This window comes from Hibiscus syriacus, unplaced genomic scaffold (genome assembly GCF_006381635.1).
Source record: "Hibiscus syriacus cultivar Baekdansim isolate YM2019G1 unplaced genomic scaffold, ASM638163v2 tig00110575_pilon, whole genome shotgun sequence".
NCBI classification, from domain to species: domain Eukaryota; kingdom Viridiplantae; phylum Streptophyta; class Magnoliopsida; order Malvales; family Malvaceae; genus Hibiscus; species Hibiscus syriacus.
The window spans coordinates 414,808-433,356 of record NW_024062786.1 but is presented as its reverse complement, the minus strand read 5'-3'; the positions used below and the strand labels follow the sequence as shown (position 1 = coordinate 433,356).

The window sequence follows — 18,549 nt, the reverse complement described above, 5'->3', positions numbered from 1 at the left end:
GTTTAGAAAATCGGAATAGAATTGATAACCTGCAATTTAGAAAACACATGTATGCAATTCAATCAATCCCAAAACTCAATTGAGTCCTCAATATTTCAAGGTTCTCTAAATCAATCTTAATGGGAAAAGTTTTTGAAAAACATTTGAAAAATATGGTTTTGAGAAACAATATATGTATAGTTTTCATAACAACAACATAATTTAATCAAAACACAATAATTTAAAAATTAACATTTTTTTTAATTTCGAAAATTTTAAAAAAAAATTGGAAAATTCTTGTGTTTTTGATGAAATTGGTTGTAATATCTAGTTTCTAATCACTAAACAATCAATGCCCGATCTAAAGTTCATCCTAGAACTAATTAAAACTAGTTCTATGTTCAAAATCAATAAAATAGTGAGTCTAGAAAATTTTACCTTGAAGGATGAGATTGAGTGGATTTTGATGTTGTTTGCACGATTTTAATGATGATTGCAAGTTTAGGAGATGATATTTGAAGTGAATTTTGATTAAAATCAATGATTTGAGGAAAGAATGGAGATAGGGAGAGAGTTGAGAGGGAACGACGGAAGAGAGAGGAGAGAATTTTTTGAGGATTTTGAAGGGTTCTTGTTAAACTATGTTTCGATATAACAATTTAAGGCAAAATGGTTTTTGGACTTGAATTGAATTTACAAAATGGTTTTTGGACTTGAATTGAATTTACAAAATGTTTTTAGACTTAATTGAATTTATTCAAAATTTACAAAAATAATTCAAAGTTCTTTTAATTTAAAATTGAGCACAACAATGTTTTTATGAATAGTAATTTACTATTTGAACAGTAAATAACTTTTCGAACAGTAAATCACTGTTTGAACAGTAACCCGAGGCTCAAAAATTCCAGTTTGTAAAAGGGGAACCGATTCCCCCCAAGGGGGTACCGATTCCCTCACTGTTCATCAGCCCAACGGTCATAATATTTGAATATTATGAAGGGGTATCGATTCCCTATGAAGGGGTACCGATTCCCCCCATTATGGGCAACCTTTTTGAGTAGAAAAATCATTCCCAAACGGCTCCAAAACATCCCCAACGGCTAGATATGACTTCAAACACATTCCAAGCTATAAATACAAGCTAAGGACACTTGAAGAAGTAAGAGAACAACTATCCAAGCAATCAAACACAAGAGAATAGTTTTTCAATCTTATTTCATCTTTCTCTTGTAAATATTTTGTTCTTGTGAGCTCAATCTTGTAAACACCTACCTTAGAGAGGTTTTCTTGTTTACACTTATTATCCTTTTGTAAAGGGGAAAGGTTCTAGCTTAGCCCGTGTAAAAGCTAGGGAAAGGTTCTAGTTTAGCCCGGAAAAACTAGGGAGTTGTAAGGTTATCTCTTTGTCCTCAAAAGAAAGAACAAATTAGTGAATTTGTTGGAAAATCCTTGGTGAGGAGCTAAGGTAGTGGATGTAGACTTTGGTTGATAAAGTCGAACCACACTAAATCGCTGTGCAATTTTCTATCTTTCAATCTCCTTACTCCCTAAACACAAAACCATTCCGACCCCTCTTTGCAAACCGTTTCGGTTGTCGATTCGAGCTTCCGAAAATTCCAACAGTTCTGCCATGTATAACCAGAACCCCAGGGGGTATCGATTCCCCTGTGGGGGGAATCGGTTCCCCTGTGGGGGAAATCGGTTCCCCTGTGGGGGAAATCGGTTCCCTAAAGGAGGAATCGGTTCCCTAAAGGAGAAATCGATTCCCTCTGCACCAAAATGCTAGAATCCGATTTTAAACACCCAAAATGCTAAATTAATTTCCTCTAGTGGTATTGGCAACTCATATATTGAAAATTAATCATGTTCAAACAATTAAATTAATCTTTAAACGATATTTGAACATAAAATTAATTTTTCATCAAGAATCATAAACTCCCTCTAACTAATATCAATGAATGCAATCAAAAATTACTATTATAACCATTTTTCATTTATTCTTAAAAGTGCCAAAATTATTTTAAACACTAAGTGAAGATAGGTTGGTCAAACCTAATTCTTTCCTAAGTGTCCAAAATCTTTCATTGTCTAAGGGTTTTGTAAAGATATCCGCTAATTGGTGCAAACTATCAATAAATTCTAGAACTACATCTTCTTTAGTGACATGGTCTCTAATGAAGTGATGTCTTATTTCAATGTGCTTAGTTCTAGAGTGTTGGATGTGATTTTTAGTGAGACAAATAGAACTAGTATTGTCACACTTGATAGGAATGGTACCTACTTCAATTCCATAATCAAAAAGTTATTGTTTCATCCATAAAACTTGTGCACAACAACTACCAGCTGAAATGTATTCGGCTTCAGTGGTAGATAATGCAACACAATTTTGTTTCTTTGAAAACCAAGAAATTAGCATATTTCCAAGGAATTGGCAAGTACTAGAGGTGCTTTTCCTATCTAATTTGCATCCTCCATAATCCGTATCAGAAAAAGCATGCAAGCTAAAGCTAGAGTCTCTAGGATACCAAAGTCCTAAACTAGGAGTGTCTTTAAGGTATCTAAAGATTCTCTTAACAGCTAGTAAATGTGATTCCTTAGGACATGATTGAAATCTAGCACATAAGCAAACACTAAACATAATATCCGGTCTACTTGCAGTTAGATAAAGCAAAGATTCAATCATTGACCTATATAATTTGACATCTACACATTTACCTCCTTCATCTAAGTCAAGCTTTGTTGAAGAGCTCATTGGAGTGTCATGAGGTTTCCCGTTTTCCAGTCCAAACTTCTTGAGCATATTTTTAACGTACCTAGCTTGATTGATGAAGATGCCATCTTTTCTTTGCTTGATTTGGAGTCCCAAGAAAAATGAGAGCTCCCCCATCATGCTCATTTCGAATTCACTTTGCATTAGCTTAGAAAATTCTTAGCAAAGAACATCATTAGTAGAACCAAATATTATATCATCAACATAAATTTGAACTACTAATAAATCTTTACCTTTATGCTTTAGAAACAATATAGTGTCAACCTTCCCTTTTGAAAAACCTTTTTAATTAAAAAATTTGACAATCTTTCATACCAAGCTCTAGGAGCTTGTTTTAAGCCATAAAGAGCTTTTGTCAATTTAAGAACATGGTCTGGAAATTTTGAATCTTCAAAACCTGGAGGTTGTTCCACATACACTTCTTCCTTTATAAAACCATTTAAAAATGCACTTTTAACATCCATTTGATATAATTTAAATTCATGAAAACATGCAAATGCTAGTAACATTCTAATTGCTTCCATCCTAGCTACGAGAGCGTATGTTTCATCATAGTCTATGCCCTCTTCTTGAGTATACCCTTGAGCAACAAGTCTAGCCTTGTTTCTCCTATATTACCACTCTCATCAAGCTTATTCCTAAATACACATCTAGTACCTACAGTAGATTTATTACTAGGCATTTCAACTAATGTCCATACTTTACTTTTCTCAAATTGATTTAACTCTTCTTGCATAGCCATACTCCAATGTTCATCATTTAATGCTTCTTTAATATTCTTAGGCTCTATGCATGAGATAAATGAAACATAATTACAAATATTTCTAAGAGAAGATCGAGTTGTTACCCCCTTTGGATGGATCACCTATAATTTCACCATCCTTGACATAGTTGTACTTTCTTGGATAAGATACTTCCCTTTCTTCAATGGTTGGATTCTCAAGAGGATCATGAGTTTCCTCATTTTTCGTTTCTTCCTTTGATGATGGTTCTCCAACGTCATGTCTAATGTCATTTGTATTTATAACACCTACATCATCATTCACACAAGAATCCTTCCTCGGAAGGGGATTATCATCGAAAACAACATGTATAGACTCTTCTACAACTAAAGTTCTTTTATTAAATACACGATAAGCTTTAGAATTTAAGGAATAACCCAGAAAAATTCCTTCATCACTTTTAGCATCAAATTTGCCAAGGTTTTCTTTACCGTTGTTTAAAACAAAACATTTACATCCAAAAGGATGAAAATAACTAATGTTAAGCTTTTTATTTTTGAAAATTTCATATGGAGTTTTCTTTAAAATTGGCCTAATCATTACTCGATTTACAACATAACAAGCGGTATTTGTGGCTTCCGCCCAAAAATATTTTGGCAAATTATTTTCACAAAGCATGGTTCTAGCCATTTCTTCTAAAGTTCGATTTTTTCTCTCAACAACTCCATTTTGTTGAGGGGTTCTAGGTGCTGAAAAATTATGGCTAATACCGTTAGAGTTACAAAATTCAGTAAATCCAAGATTTTCAAATTCAGTTCCATGATCACTCCTAACACTAGTTATAGAGTAACCTTTTTCATTTTGGATTACTTTTGAAAACGTGATGAATTGTTCTAATGCTTCATCTTTAGTACTTAAAAATAGAACCCAAGTATATCTAGAATAATCATCTACCAAGACAAATGCATATTGTTTTCCACCCAAGCTAGTAGTTCTAGTTGGCCCAAAAAGATCTAAATGGATCAATTGTAAAACTCTACTAGTTGATACATCATTAATGGATTTAAAAAAAACTCGCTTTTGTTTTCCTTTAGCACAAGCATCACAGATTTTATCATTATCAAATTTAAGCTTAGACAACCCTCTTACTAGGTCTCCTTGAATTAACCGTTGCAAAACACTCATACTAGCATGTCCTAGTCTCCTATGCCATAACCAACTATCATGCTCATCCTTAGCAACTAGGCATAAATTAGTCATATCAAAAGAATCTAAATGCACCATGTATATGTTTCCTATTCTATGACCAACAAGCATAATCTGATTAGATGCAATGTCAATGACTTTACAACCATTAATTTCAAATAAGACATTGAATCCTTTATCGCATAATTGACTAATACTCAATAGATTATGCTTTAATCCATTCACATATAAAACATTTTTAATTTGTATGGAAGAGGTATTACCTATTGTACCAATACCTTCAATGTGACCTTTTAAATTGTCTCCAAAAGTCACTTCTCCTCCATTTTTGGCGTTAAGCTCAATGAACCGGCTTTTGTCTCTGGTCATGTGTCTTGAGCATCCACTATCAAGGTACCATGAATTTGAATTTGTTTCCCGTGCCTTGTAGCAATGCTCCTTTCCCTACAAACATAGATTAATTTTTGATTTTTGGTACCCAAATTCTTTTGGGTCCATATTCATTAGTTTCCAAAATCCTAGTCCCCTTAGGTATCCATTTGTGTAGGATATTTTTATCTTTAGTAGTAATGAGTTCTTTAGGAACCCACATACTTCTAACGATTTTTCCATTAGAGGTTCTTTGGGGACCTCTATGATTATAGTTTCTAAAACTTTTTCTAACAAAGTTGGATTTTGAATTTCCACCTTTTTCAAAATGTTTTGTTCCAACTTTATCAAAAGAAGTTTTAATATCATCAATTTTCTTTTGATGATCATCATTGATCTTTGAAAGTAAATTTTGCAAATCTAAATTTTTCTTTTCAAACTCTTCTAGTTTGATTTGCAAATCTTTGATTTTACTTTCAAGATCGTTGTTGGTTTTGGATATGAGTTTGTTTTCATTTTTCAATTTTGAAACATCATTTTTATATTTTAAAAATAATTTCTCATAATCCGAAGCCAACCCATTATATTCCTCTAATAATTCATCATAGGATAAATCATCAAAATCGGATGAGTTAGAGGTTACCTTAGAATCTTCCCCGAATGCCATCAAGCACAAGTTAGTTACTTCTTGTTCCTCTTCATCGGAACTTTCTTCATCGCTCCATGTAGCCACATGAGCCCTGTGCTTATTCTTTGATTGACCCTTTTTCTTCAATTGTGGGCAATCATATTTGACATGCCCTGGCTTTTTGCATTCATAGCAAATGATTGGGTCATTCTCTTTCGGTTCATTTTTGAGGTCTTCATTTCGTTTGAATTTTCTTCCTCGTTAAGGTCTCATCATTTTTCTGAACCGTTTGGCAAATAATGCCATTTCCTCGTCATCGTCATCGTCATTCGAATCACTCTCATCTTTTGTGGATTTGAGAGCAACTCCAATGTTTTTCTTCTTCTCCTTCTCTTTTGGTGTCTCGTCAATCTTGTCGAGGTCCACCTCATCTTCGAGCATCATTTCATGAGTGAAGAGTGACCCAATTAGCTCTTCAAGAGTTAAGGACGTTAAGTCCTTAGACTCGATAATTGCCGTCTTCTTTGATTGCCACGATTTTGGGAGGGAGTAGACTAACTTCCTCACAAGCTTTTCATTTGAAATGATCTCTCCATATGATTTGAGACCATTGAGAATCGTTGAAAATCTATTCGTCATAGCTTTGATATCTTCATTTGGTTTCATCCTGAAATTTTCATAGCTATGCGTTAGAATACTAATTTTAGATTTCTTTACCTCATCGGTACCTTCATGAGTGACTTGAAGTTTGTCCCATATTTTTTTGGCGGTTGTACACGATGAAACTCTTTTGTATTCATCTGGTCCAAGAGAACAAAAAATGATATGGATGGCTTTGGAGTTGAGCTGGAACATTCTTGTCTCTCATTCACTCCACAACCTTGGATGAGTGAGAGGTTTGATGTATCCTTCTTCTACGGCATTTCATGCTCCCATGTCACTTGCTTGAATGAAGTACATCATTTTATTCTTCCAATAGGCATAGTTAGCTCCATTGAAGAAAGAAGGCTTGTTGACAGGCATCGAATCGAGACCGGAGTCGAAGTTTGAAGCGGAGGCCATTGATGACTTTGATTATCGATATAACTCTTCCCGAATCGACTCAAGAGGCGATTAAACCTTCAAATGAGTTAGGCTCTGATACCAATTGTTGAGTTAATCGATTGACTGAATCGGCCAAGAGGGGGTGAATTGGCAATAAAAATTTTGGTGGAAGCTTTTGTAGAAAATTGAAAGAAATTGCACAGCGATTTAGAGTGGTTCGACTTTATCAACCAAAGTCTACGTCCACTACCTTAGCTATCCACACTAAGGATTTTCCAACAAATTCACTAATTTGTTCTTTCTTTTGAGGCCAAAGAGATAACTTTACAACTCCCTCAAGAATATACCCCAATTCTTGAGAACACTCTTTTCTCAAAGAGAAATACAAATTTGCAAACTTACAAGAAAAACCTCACAAGGCAAATATGTTTGCACAATTCTAGAACAAAGAAAGAACACTCAAGAATAAATACAATTGAGCACAATAAGTGTTCTTGAAAGCAAAATGAATATTGAATGAATAGGCTTGAAATGCTCAAACTTGAGGTTTGATGTTTTCTCTTTGATTCTCTCTTGATTCTAATTGCTTGATGTTTCTTGTTGTTGATCAATGGCTTCTAAGCTTGCTTAAATACACCTTGAATCACTTCTGAACGTTGGAGATGATTAGAGAAAATAATATAGTCGTTTTAGTGTGAAAACAATTAATAAAACAGTTTGGAGCGTGGGGGGAATCAGTTCCCTAAGTGTAAAATTCAAATATTTCGACCGTTATACAAGGGGGGAATCGGTACCCCCTGGGGGGGAATCGGTTCCCTCCGAGCATACTGGAATTCTCGGAGCCAAACCATTCAGGGGGAATCGGTACCCCCTTGGGGGGGAATCGGTACCCCCTTGGGGGGGAATCGATTCCCTCTGAGTAAACTGGAATTTTTGGCTTTGGAATGATTCGAAATACTTTGTAAAATTATTTTGAAATTGTTTTAATATTAAAACTTAATTTTACACTTGAGTAAGGATTAAAAATGATCTTTAAAAGATTTGGAGTAATGTTTTGATATTCGAATGGTTATATCGAATATACTTAGAAAATCATTTGGAAAATCTTAAAATTCATTTAACTTAATTTGTTATATCGAAATATCAAAATGTTTTCAACGACATTATTAATTGTTTGAATTTAAATAAGTTAAATTCATATTCTTTTGATAGAATATTTTGTTTATTATTATTTCTTTATTTTACAGGTGTCTATCCAGCTCAGTTGGTAGAGCACAAGGTTTTTAACCTTAAGGTCGTGGGATCTAGTCTCACGGAGGGCATTTCATAATTCGAAGGTCTTCTACGGAAGCTGCTCTCAACCTGGTATTGGGGGCAGCCTACTATCTTACCTCCCCCTTATCCCATTACATATGGGAACAAGGGACAACCATATTATTTCTTTATTTGATTTATAAATAATATTAAATAAATAATATAGTTAAATAATATTAGGATTTGGATGAATTTGAATTTCTTATCGGATGTTATTATTATTTACTTAAAAGTGTTTTAGATAAATAATAATTATGTTATCATTTAACTTAAAAGAGTTTTGAATTAAATATGATTTTTAAAAATGGAGGATTAATTAACCCTAATTAAGTCATATATATATATATATATATATGATATATGATTAGAGTTAAAGGTTAATCTTCCACACCCTTCTATAACCAAAAACCCACAAAAACAGTTTTTGAGAAAAATGTATTAGAACTAGCATTCTATAACCATTCTTCGTTCGTTTATGTGTGGATATTTGTAAAGGGTGATCGTCTTTCAGAAAGACAACACTTTAAAGATATAAAGAGAATCATGGAAAAATCAATAGGATTTTCGAACCAATGATTAAGGTAATCCCACGGCTTTATTTTAGAGCAACTAGTATGATATGTATGAGATCCTACGATTGATTGAGGTAATTTGTTGAATGTCCGTTGTTTTCTTTGCCTCGATTTCCTTTACCTTCCACCCTTTCCACTTCATCGCCATATGTTTCGCCACCACCATTGGTTCCTATTTCTTAGAACGTTCATTCCATGGTTACGAGAGCTAAGGCTGGCATCTTTAAGTTGAAAGCGTATCTGGCTGAAGACACTACTGAGCCCTCGACTATTTTTTAAGCTCTCAAGCAGCCTGCCTGGAGAGAAGCTGTTCAGGCTGAGTTGTCTGCTCTTATCAGAAATGGTACCTGGGAGCTTTAGCCGTTGCCACCGACACGTAAGCTAATTGGGTATAAATGGTTGTTCAAGGTCAAGAGGAAACCGGATTGATCTGTTGATCGATTTAAAGCTCGGTTAGTTGCCAAGGGTTATTCTCAGGTGTCTTGAAGTGATTTTTGTGAAACGATCAATTTGGTTGTTCGATCCACCACTATAAGAGCTGTGTTGGCTACCTCGATTCTTCAAGGAGCTCAGATAAACGCCTAGAGCCTGGTACAATACCTTAAAGGCTTTTCTCACGACCAAGTTGGGGTTTCTTGGGTTAAAGGTTGATTCTTCACTTTTTGTTCGGAATGGTTCTGCGTCCCGCCTCTTGTTGATGGTTTATTTCGATGACATAATTATTACAAGCAACAATTCTGATGAAGTTGATAGTTTGGTAATTCGTCAGATCAATCTAAAGCTCATGCTCAAGGACATGAGACAAGCTGAGTTTTTCCTTGGCTTGAAATTACAGCAGCATCCTGATAGGTTGTTACTTACTCAAAAGCGTTATGTTACTGAGTTGTTGGCCAAGGCTAATCTAACTCGTATGAATCCTACTCCTACGCCTATGGTGGTTTCTCCCAAGCTGGTTGCGGATGAGAGAGTTGCCTTTACAAACATTCATTTGTATTGTAGCATTATTGGAGGGATGAAATGCGCTATCTTGATGAGCCTGATATCGCTTTTGTTGTCAATAAACTCAGTCAGCACATGAATAGGTCGTGTGAAGTACATTGGAGTGCTGTCAAGCGCATCCTCCGGTATTTGTGTGGAACTTTGGATTATGGTTTATATTTTCAACAGTCTAGAACATTTGATCTTGTTTGTTATGCTAATGCTGACTGGGCGGCATCAGTTGAAGATAGGGGTTATTGTATTTTTCTCGGTGGAAATCTCGTGTCGTGAAGCTCTAGGAAGCAGCATGTGGTGTTTAGGTCCACTTCGGAGGCCGAATATCGTAGTCTAGCCAATAATGTTTCCGAACTTGTTTCGCTTGAGCAGTTGTTGAATGAAGTTGGTGTGTGCCTTGTTGGCAAGCCAATAGTTTGGTGTGACAACTATCTACAGTCTCCATTGCCGCTAATTCTACTCATCATGCTCGGGTTAAGCATACTGAGATAGATTTGCATTTTGTTAGAGAAAGAGTTTCGGTAGGACAGTTGATGGTTAACTTTGTTCCTTTAACCGAGCAAGTTCTGACATTTTGACAAAGTCTATTCCTCCAACTCACTTTCGTCCGACGAGGCATCGCCTTGGTGTTGTTTCTTTGCTCGAGGTTCAAGAGAAGAAGAGAACCGAGAAAATGTTAGAATAGAAGGAATAAGCTGACGTGGTTGGGTTGTTAGCCAGTTGCTAGATTCTGTTTCAGCCGTTGGGCTTTGACTTGGTATATTCGGGCTATATAAAGGCCTGGTTACTTTGTAATCAATTAAGAATAAATGAAAAGTACGTATTTTTCCCAAAATCTCGTTTTACTTTCCATTGGTTTAGGTTCTGATTGTAAAGAAGTCTTTAACCGTCTTCATTACTGTTCAGTTCACGGTGGTTCTCTGGTCACCAGATTTATAGTTTCTGTTAGGCCAAATTCATAACCATAGATAAGGAGATAATGATTTTTATACTAGGGGATACTAGGCTGAGCAGCTAATTAGAAGCCGTTGATGATATATTCAGGAGAACAAAAGCATGGCGTCTTTAATTTTATTAATGAAAGCGTTTGTGATGAGATACCAGAATCATGATCTTTTGTCGAACCAGGTCGACAAGGAAGCTGACTGTTACGCCATAAATCAAGGGTTCCATGACTGCATTCTGACGACTACATGCAAGGAGCTAGAACACGACGACTATGCCCGCACTTGAAAAATACCTCCTGATCGTTGAATTTGGCCTTGAATTCAAGATCTGTGCGGTGTTTTATTTATGTCTCTCTTTTTTCCCCTTTTGCCCCTCTTGCATTTCTATCAGTAAAGAATAAGTGTATGTTATTGTATAGTTGTAAGGATATGGATCACGAGTCTACAGTAATAGTCGTTTCTCGGAAAATTATAGCAGTAAATTTATATAATTTAGATACTTTATAATTTATTTCCGTTTTTAATGTTTTATAAATTGATCATCTTTAATTAAAACTTTATAAGTTAGTCCACTATTTTAAAACTCTATATTCATTTTTAGTTATATGCTATATAAAGGCATCGGCTCTTGAACCGGGAAAAATAATTGGAGCATGTTGATTTATTTTTCCTGATGAAGATTAGTAAAGAGTAAATGTATGATCCAAGCCCATGACACTAAGGTTGTTGGTATTGTACTTGTACGAGGATTATATTGAAAATATACTTAAAAATATAAAGACAAAATATTGCATTATTTAAAATATTATACTTATGTATTAGTGTGTGCCGATATTGGTTAATATTAATTAAATAAATTAAAACAATCAAATTACATTGAATTTAAACTCAAAACACGGGGATGGATCCATGTTTGGACCCGGTTCGGATTTTGTTAAAACTTGAGCATAGTTTGAAGGGCTAGGCCGATGTATTGTTTACTTTAGTTCAACTCATAATTGGACTTGGATTAAGCAGATGGGTATTGAACATGGATTCGGTTTGGTCTTTAGAGTATGGGCCTGGATTTGAACCTTGACTTAAACGTGATCAAGAACGCATCAATAGGATAACGAACGGAACAGTCGTACCCTAAAATTTTTTGCTTCTATTGATAACATATTTTCAGCTCCTGGAATTTCTTAAATTTATCTTCTTTTAAAAATTAAAAAATTCATCTCTAATATAAAATTTTACACCCATCTCTATTGGTGTTTAAAAAATTTATAATCAAATAAATATATAAAAAATAAAATTTGGTAAAGTTTGTAGAAAATCAAAGGAGCGGCCATCTTGCTAACGTAAGGGGTGACAGCATTTTGATAGAAGAAGAAAGACCATTTTCAGCCCACATTCCAATTTTTAAAACCCCACTAAAACGTTTACTTGGAAGGAATTAGCATCCGGAAAGGCGTTTCCATTCTAATTTCAATTTCGTTAATTATTACATATTATCCTATGATTAGGCTTAACCCTACAAGAGTCAAGCCTGGCACCAATGCCTGCCTGCCTACTGTTTAATTGTTTTGGCTTTCCGTAATCTGGCTCATTTGGCTTTTAAAATACATATGTTACATGTATGCGGTATGCCCGTCTTACACTCTTAATACACTTTGTTTATGCATTCAAGATTTTCGTGGACCGTTTATCTTCCATATTTTCCATTCCATTTTATTGGCGTTTTTTAATAAAAGTATATTTTTAAAAGTTTACTTTTATCGAATCACGAGTTTTAAAGTTTTATATTCTATGATCAATCGTACTTTTCTTAAAGATCCCTAATAAGTTGTATGATTGTCAAAATCAAATCTATTATTAGGCAATCATATTTATTCAAGACGTCAATCTAGAAATAATGATGATCCTAAATTTGACATTGATATTAAGAGTCACTATTATTTTTTTTAGTCAATACTGAAAAGAGTATTCTTTCCTTCGAAATCTCTCGGTTATTTTATAAAAAAATTAGGTCAAAGAACATTGATTATCTATAACTATTTCTTAAATTACCGGTTACGATTTTCTTCTCAAATAAAAAAATAAATTGTTTATAAATTTCAAAACTCAAAAGTTATCATCAACGAACGATAATATTTAATTCATATATATTTGCATTTTCAATGAATTATATTCGTGGAAAATGTGAATGGGAATTAGGATATGCAACATGCATCCCATATGTTTGATGAAAAAATGAGCAAAACCGAGAAGATTATTAGATTCATTGAAGTAATTATGGCCCATGGGAGTTAAGAGTTGACTGGTAGACTGTTGGAACTGGATATGATTTCAAGGGTTTCGGTGGTTGTTGCTCGGAACCCTTCGGCTAACGTTGAAAATCCAATAAAAACTGTGAGGAAGGCAGCACAGCCGGGGAATGTTTAGGTTAGGGCCCCCTCCTGTTTTTTTTTTTCTTTTCCAGTTTTAAATTAACTAAATCAATGCCTTCATCATTGATTGACAAAGCTGCATTTTCTAGAATCTCCAAGTTGCAGCAGTCGCGAGCTGTAATTCTTTGCTTGGATAAACACAAAGATGATGTGAAAAAGAAAGTGAAAGAGAATCATATAAATGAATTTATAAATAAGTTTATAAATAAATTTATAAACCAGATAATAAATAAGTTTGTTGAATCGAACACATATTTATTTTAACGTTAGAAAACGAACGCTCACATAAGTGTGTATCTTTTCATCAAGAAATTGTGTAATTTTAACGTAGTAAAATTTAAAATTCAAGAAGAAATAAACTATGAATGTTGGAACATGAAAACACAAAGAACAGAGCAGATGATATTTTTGCTCAGAACCCTATAATTACTGCATATCCCTGTCCCTATAAACCCTGATTGTGTAGCGTGAACCATTTGCATTCCAAAACCAACCGTCTTTAGTGGTGTTAGCCGAAGTTTAGTTTCATTTTCATAATCCCCATCATTAGATAACAGTATGGCGACAATGTTTTGAGAATATAGTAAAATCTGATGCGTCACGTAAGCGAATTCCTGCCATTAGACGACCTCATCATGAAGCTGCTGCTCTAAAAACCAAATATTCTCTTCATTCCACACCGTCTCCATCGACGACTCCCATGCCTCCGCTGCCGCGTTTCGTATGTTATTAGGGTAGTTCGAAAGGCTTTGTGGATTGTAACAGTCTGGCAGGTCCGTGACGGAAGAGACTTGGGAGTCCGATGATAATTCGGGAAGGAGACTTGGGTCAACCTGGACCGAACCAGACTCAATTGTTATGTTGGTTATGGTGGACGGTTGACCTGACGTTGACTGTGATGAAGCACGGATCCGTTCGATCAAACGGGGGATCCAAACGTAGCGCATGGCATCCTTGAATTGTTTGCTGTTAACGTCGCATTTAAGCTGCTTGGCCTGTTTCTGGACCCTTGTTCTCCAATAGTTCTTTATTTCATTGTCTGTCCTTCCAGGCAAGTGTTGTGCAATTTTCGACCACCTTCGAAGTTAGCTAAAATTAGCTAAAATCATTCATAATTCCATCTGTTTATTGAATTTCAGGAACAAAGAAGAAGAAAAAAAAACCTGTTGCCCCAACGAGAATGGAGTTCAAGAATCAGAAGCTGCTCTTGGAGGCTGATGTTCCCTCGTTTGATTTCTGGTCGCATATAGTTCAGCCATCTCAATCTGCAGCTTTTTCCCGTTCTTCTCAATCCTGTAAACCCATTTCACATCACAATGCGCCGAACTACAAATGAAAAGCTAAAAATACTTGGGTTTCTATGAAACCATATATTAACCTGAATAGCGAGCAACAGAGTTCCAGCGACCCTCGCCATGGATATTGACGTACGTCTTAAGCACTGAGTCCTCTTCTTCAGTCCATGGACCTCTCCTTACATCCATCTCTTCTTCACTTTTTGAATTATCGTATCTGAAACTTTTCATGTAAACATCCATTTTTTTCAACTCCAAGAGAGCCAAAGATGAAAATATAAGCTAATAGAGAGAGAGAGAGAGAGAGAAAGATGTTTTGGGATTTAAATTAGTGTTGAAGTCATGGCACATAAGATGAGCTTATATAGAGGGTGGCAAAGATGGGATTAAGACTAACTTTAAAACTAAACAATAATTATTTATTGAAGAACTTAACACGACGACCCACGAGATTGATCATAGTAATCCCAACTGATTAAGTTAATAGCAGCAAATTATATACTATTTTATTGAACCCATTTGTGGGTTTTTATTTATTTTGGAATTCGACTGTCTGACTCTTCCATATCTCTTTCACGCGCAGAATTGGACAAAATATTTGAACGTGAATGGTGAACCATGAAGACCAAAGAGACAGGCAAATGGCAAGTAGGAAATTGAGGATAAAGAAAAGGTTGGTTGTGTTTGTTTATTATTTACGTGCCTAATATTTTCACTTCGCTGTTCCGATATGGTTTTGCAACATGTTAAGATACCAGTTTCCTTGAAATTTCTTTCTCGGATTCGAACGCCATTATTTTAGTTTTCTTTCCACTTAACCAACCAAATTGTAAGTGTCAAATGATCGGCCTCTTTGAGACTAAACACAAGATTTTGTATCCTGTTTTATATGACAAATGGCTTTGCAAAGGAAATTTTGTTTGCTTTTGTAATCTGTATCGAGTTAGGTGAAGTAGGCTAGTAGGAAGAATTTTAGTCTTCATAGAGCAAAGGGAAGTCAATTTCTGGTGGAGGATTATGACATGCGTAAACTGTCTTTCACTAATGAATTGAAAGCTGAAATGGAGGAAAACTGAAGCAAATTTCATATATTTTTTCTGCAAATGGTGTGCTGACAGACGGAAAAGCAGTAGTCGCCTAAGTTTTGAATATGGAACAATCCCCTCCAAGTCGATCAAATAAAATATACCATTGTTTTTTACCACAAATTGCGTTGATAAATTGATGAGATTTTGGTGTGGGTCTTCAAAATACAAGTTCAATTGAAAACCAAGTAATTGTAGTAATATAAATGTTATCTCCTTTTGACATAAGAATGGAATTAAATAGTAGAGTTCCTTTGATCAAATGTAAGGGAGAATGTCACTAAGCCATAGTTCCAAATAAATAATTTGAACTCCCCTTTCTGGATGCGTGCATGGTAAGAGTCCATCGCAATTTAAAAATCTTATATCGACTTACCAAAAGGGAGGATAAAGATCATGGTCAAAGGAAGAAAAAATCATTATAATTACATATCTTTTCTCATATTAAAAAAAGTTGCAGCAAGTGATGCCATTACTCGGCTGATATTTGACCATTAACATTGAGGAAAGAACAGTGATGTACTTGCTCATGGCATTAACTACAAGACAGCTGCCTCACTTTCAATCTCAAACAAATAAACCCAAGCCCAATAAGCAAGAGCAAGGGAAGGGACCTTCTATAGGGTTATAGGCCAGTGGACCCAGACAAAAAGAAGCAATTTAGCTGCCAACGGACTTGGTCCATAATTGGGTCAAACTTTCCATACAAATAGAAATTTAGCTGGCAAGTTTTTATTAATATAATATTAAATAGAGAGTTATTACATTCTTAAAACATATATTAAGATTCGAACTCACACATAAAATAATACGAGAATATTTAATCATTCAACTAATAATAGGTCTATTAATTTTGAAATTGCATTCTTGCTTGGCAAAAATCGAAGAAATAGAAATAGAAATAGGTTTGTGACTAATATTTTAATTTATAATTTAACCTTTTAAGAATCAACTTGAGAAACAAGCTGGGCCTTGCGGTCCACATTTTAACGTGTAAAATGACTGGATGTTGGGAGTAGACATCGTGTTCCGTGGAGTTATTGTCTTAGAAGTGGACAGATTGGTCGTTTATCATAATTTGATCACTAGCAAGATTCGGCTTGCAATTCAGAGGAGAAGGAAGCATATCAACCCGTCTGTAACTATTTATAATGTACGAGTTTTAATATATTAAAATAACCAATATTTCACATATATTCTTCCTCATGTTCAACATTCTTTTTCATCGTCTGTAACTATTTATAATGTACGAGTTTTAATACATATTTTCTCTCTTCTTTCGTATTCTCGATTTCATTTTTCTTAAAATAAATAAAACTCAAATCAAAGCTTCAACATTATCTTGATTTAATATGCAATCTCCATCGTCTAATCACCATAGGATCAATATGTGTTCTTTTTTCTCCTCTTAAGAAAATATTCTTACGTCGTCAATAATAAAATGGAGTTCGAAAATCTAAGTATAAGATAAATGTTTTTGGTTTTCTTTTCTTCATAAATTTACCCCCAAGATTAAACGAGTTAGACTCTTTACTAGGTGCAAAAAAATCAAAAGTTGGGTAGTAAAGTATTTTTTAAAATTGGATGACCAAAACAAAAGTACTATAGCAATTGAGTGACTAAATGTGTAATTTATCATTAATTTTGTGAAAATTTAATATTTTATTTATATCCTTCAAATATTAGCATATATCAATCGGGTCTTTGAAACCATTCGTTCTATCAGATGTGGGGGTATTTATAAGCATGGTTAACGGTTCACTGGTTCAACCGATTGAACCGGTTAGACCAGTCGTAAGAATCGGACGACGTCATAATTATTTAAAAAATTAAATAAAAATATCAAAAATATTTAATAAAAAATAAAAAAAATTTAGGTTGAACCGGTTCACGGTCCGGTCCGATTGGAGCGGTTCAAAGCCAGTTCGAACGGTTCCTTGCGAGTCACTAGAACCGGTTCAACCGGGTTAGAATGGACCGGACCAGGTAGCGGTTCCCTGTTGAACCGACCAGTCCGGTCTGATTTTCAAAACACTGTTTATAAGGTAAAAAAATTAAAAGGGTAAATCATTCTAGATATCAATGAACTTTAATGTTTATCTCTATTTTATCATTAACCTTTAAATCAATACAATTGCAATATTGAACTGTAGTTTTGAGTTATGATTTAATGATACCATTGGAGTCCTTAATCCATTAATAATAAGATGACATGGCGGTTTGATTCTTAAATGGTGCTGATGTGAAAATCAAAAAAAAAAAATTATTGTATTTCATCATATTTGTCATCAAAATTAAGGTTTTTTTTTCCGTTCATTTTTAGTTGTCTCCAAAAATCGTCAAATCTCATACCTTACTAGACACCGATAAACTCGTATCATCCTCATCTATCACTCCATCTATTGATTTTCTCAAAACATCTTTTAGACTCATAAAATTAAATATAAAATGATGTAATTTAAATATTTATTTTATAATAAAACTTTATATTATTAAAATATATTTACTTTTGTAAAATACATTCTTACTTAAGATGTGTTCAAATTTGAATTTAAAAGTATACTTCTAAAGTATCACTGTTCAACGTTTATTTTAAAGATATAATGAACATAATTTTAGGACGGCGTTATCAATAATGGTAAAAGGAGTCACGTTAGTGCTGAGACATTGCACCAATCAATACTATTGTTCATATTACTTAAAATCAATTTTAACTATTAAAAATAATTAAAAAAAGAAGAAGTAAAAGAAGGTAATGAATCGTGGATCAAATTGGACAATTATTAGGCTTTGATCCGACCGATAAACAATTTTTAAATACAAATATTCCGACATATGCTTCTCGTTTTGAATCATAATGTATCTTTTAGTTATGATTTCCGACTGAATTGATTTAAGGCAAAATTTTGACAGAATGGCTTCGTATATTAACAAACAAATAAAGGTTACCCCAGAAGATTCTATGCTAATTAAGGATTGAGCACAATATTATTTTTATTAACAAAGAAATTTAACTAAATCAGGACTGGAAATCGTTTACTTTATTAAAAAAAGTTCTACAGATTTTAGTTTAGTGATTGAGATGTGAGATCTATCCTATTTAATATCTAATATAGATAAAAAAAGGTTAATTAGAAGCTAAAAATATGTTTTTTTTTTTGTAAAAAAGAAAAATATACAATAACGGATTTAAGCC

General features: G+C 34.2%; 1 protein-coding gene across 1 annotated transcript; it reads right to left on the bottom strand.

Moving 5' to 3' along the window:
• Window positions 1-13,501: 13,501 nt before the first annotated feature.
• LOC120133007 (transcription factor MYB78-like) lies at window positions 13,502-14,548 on the bottom strand. The gene is made up of 3 exons (XM_039149678.1): window positions 14,352-14,548; window positions 14,137-14,266; window positions 13,502-14,050 (listed from the first exon to the last, which is right to left on the bottom strand). Exons 1-3 carry the CDS (start codon window positions 14,509-14,511, stop codon window positions 13,594-13,596), a joined length of 747 nt encoding a protein of 248 aa, XP_039005609.1. The 5' UTR covers window positions 14,512-14,548; the 3' UTR covers window positions 13,502-13,593.
• Window positions 14,549-18,549: the final 4,001 nt, after the last annotated feature.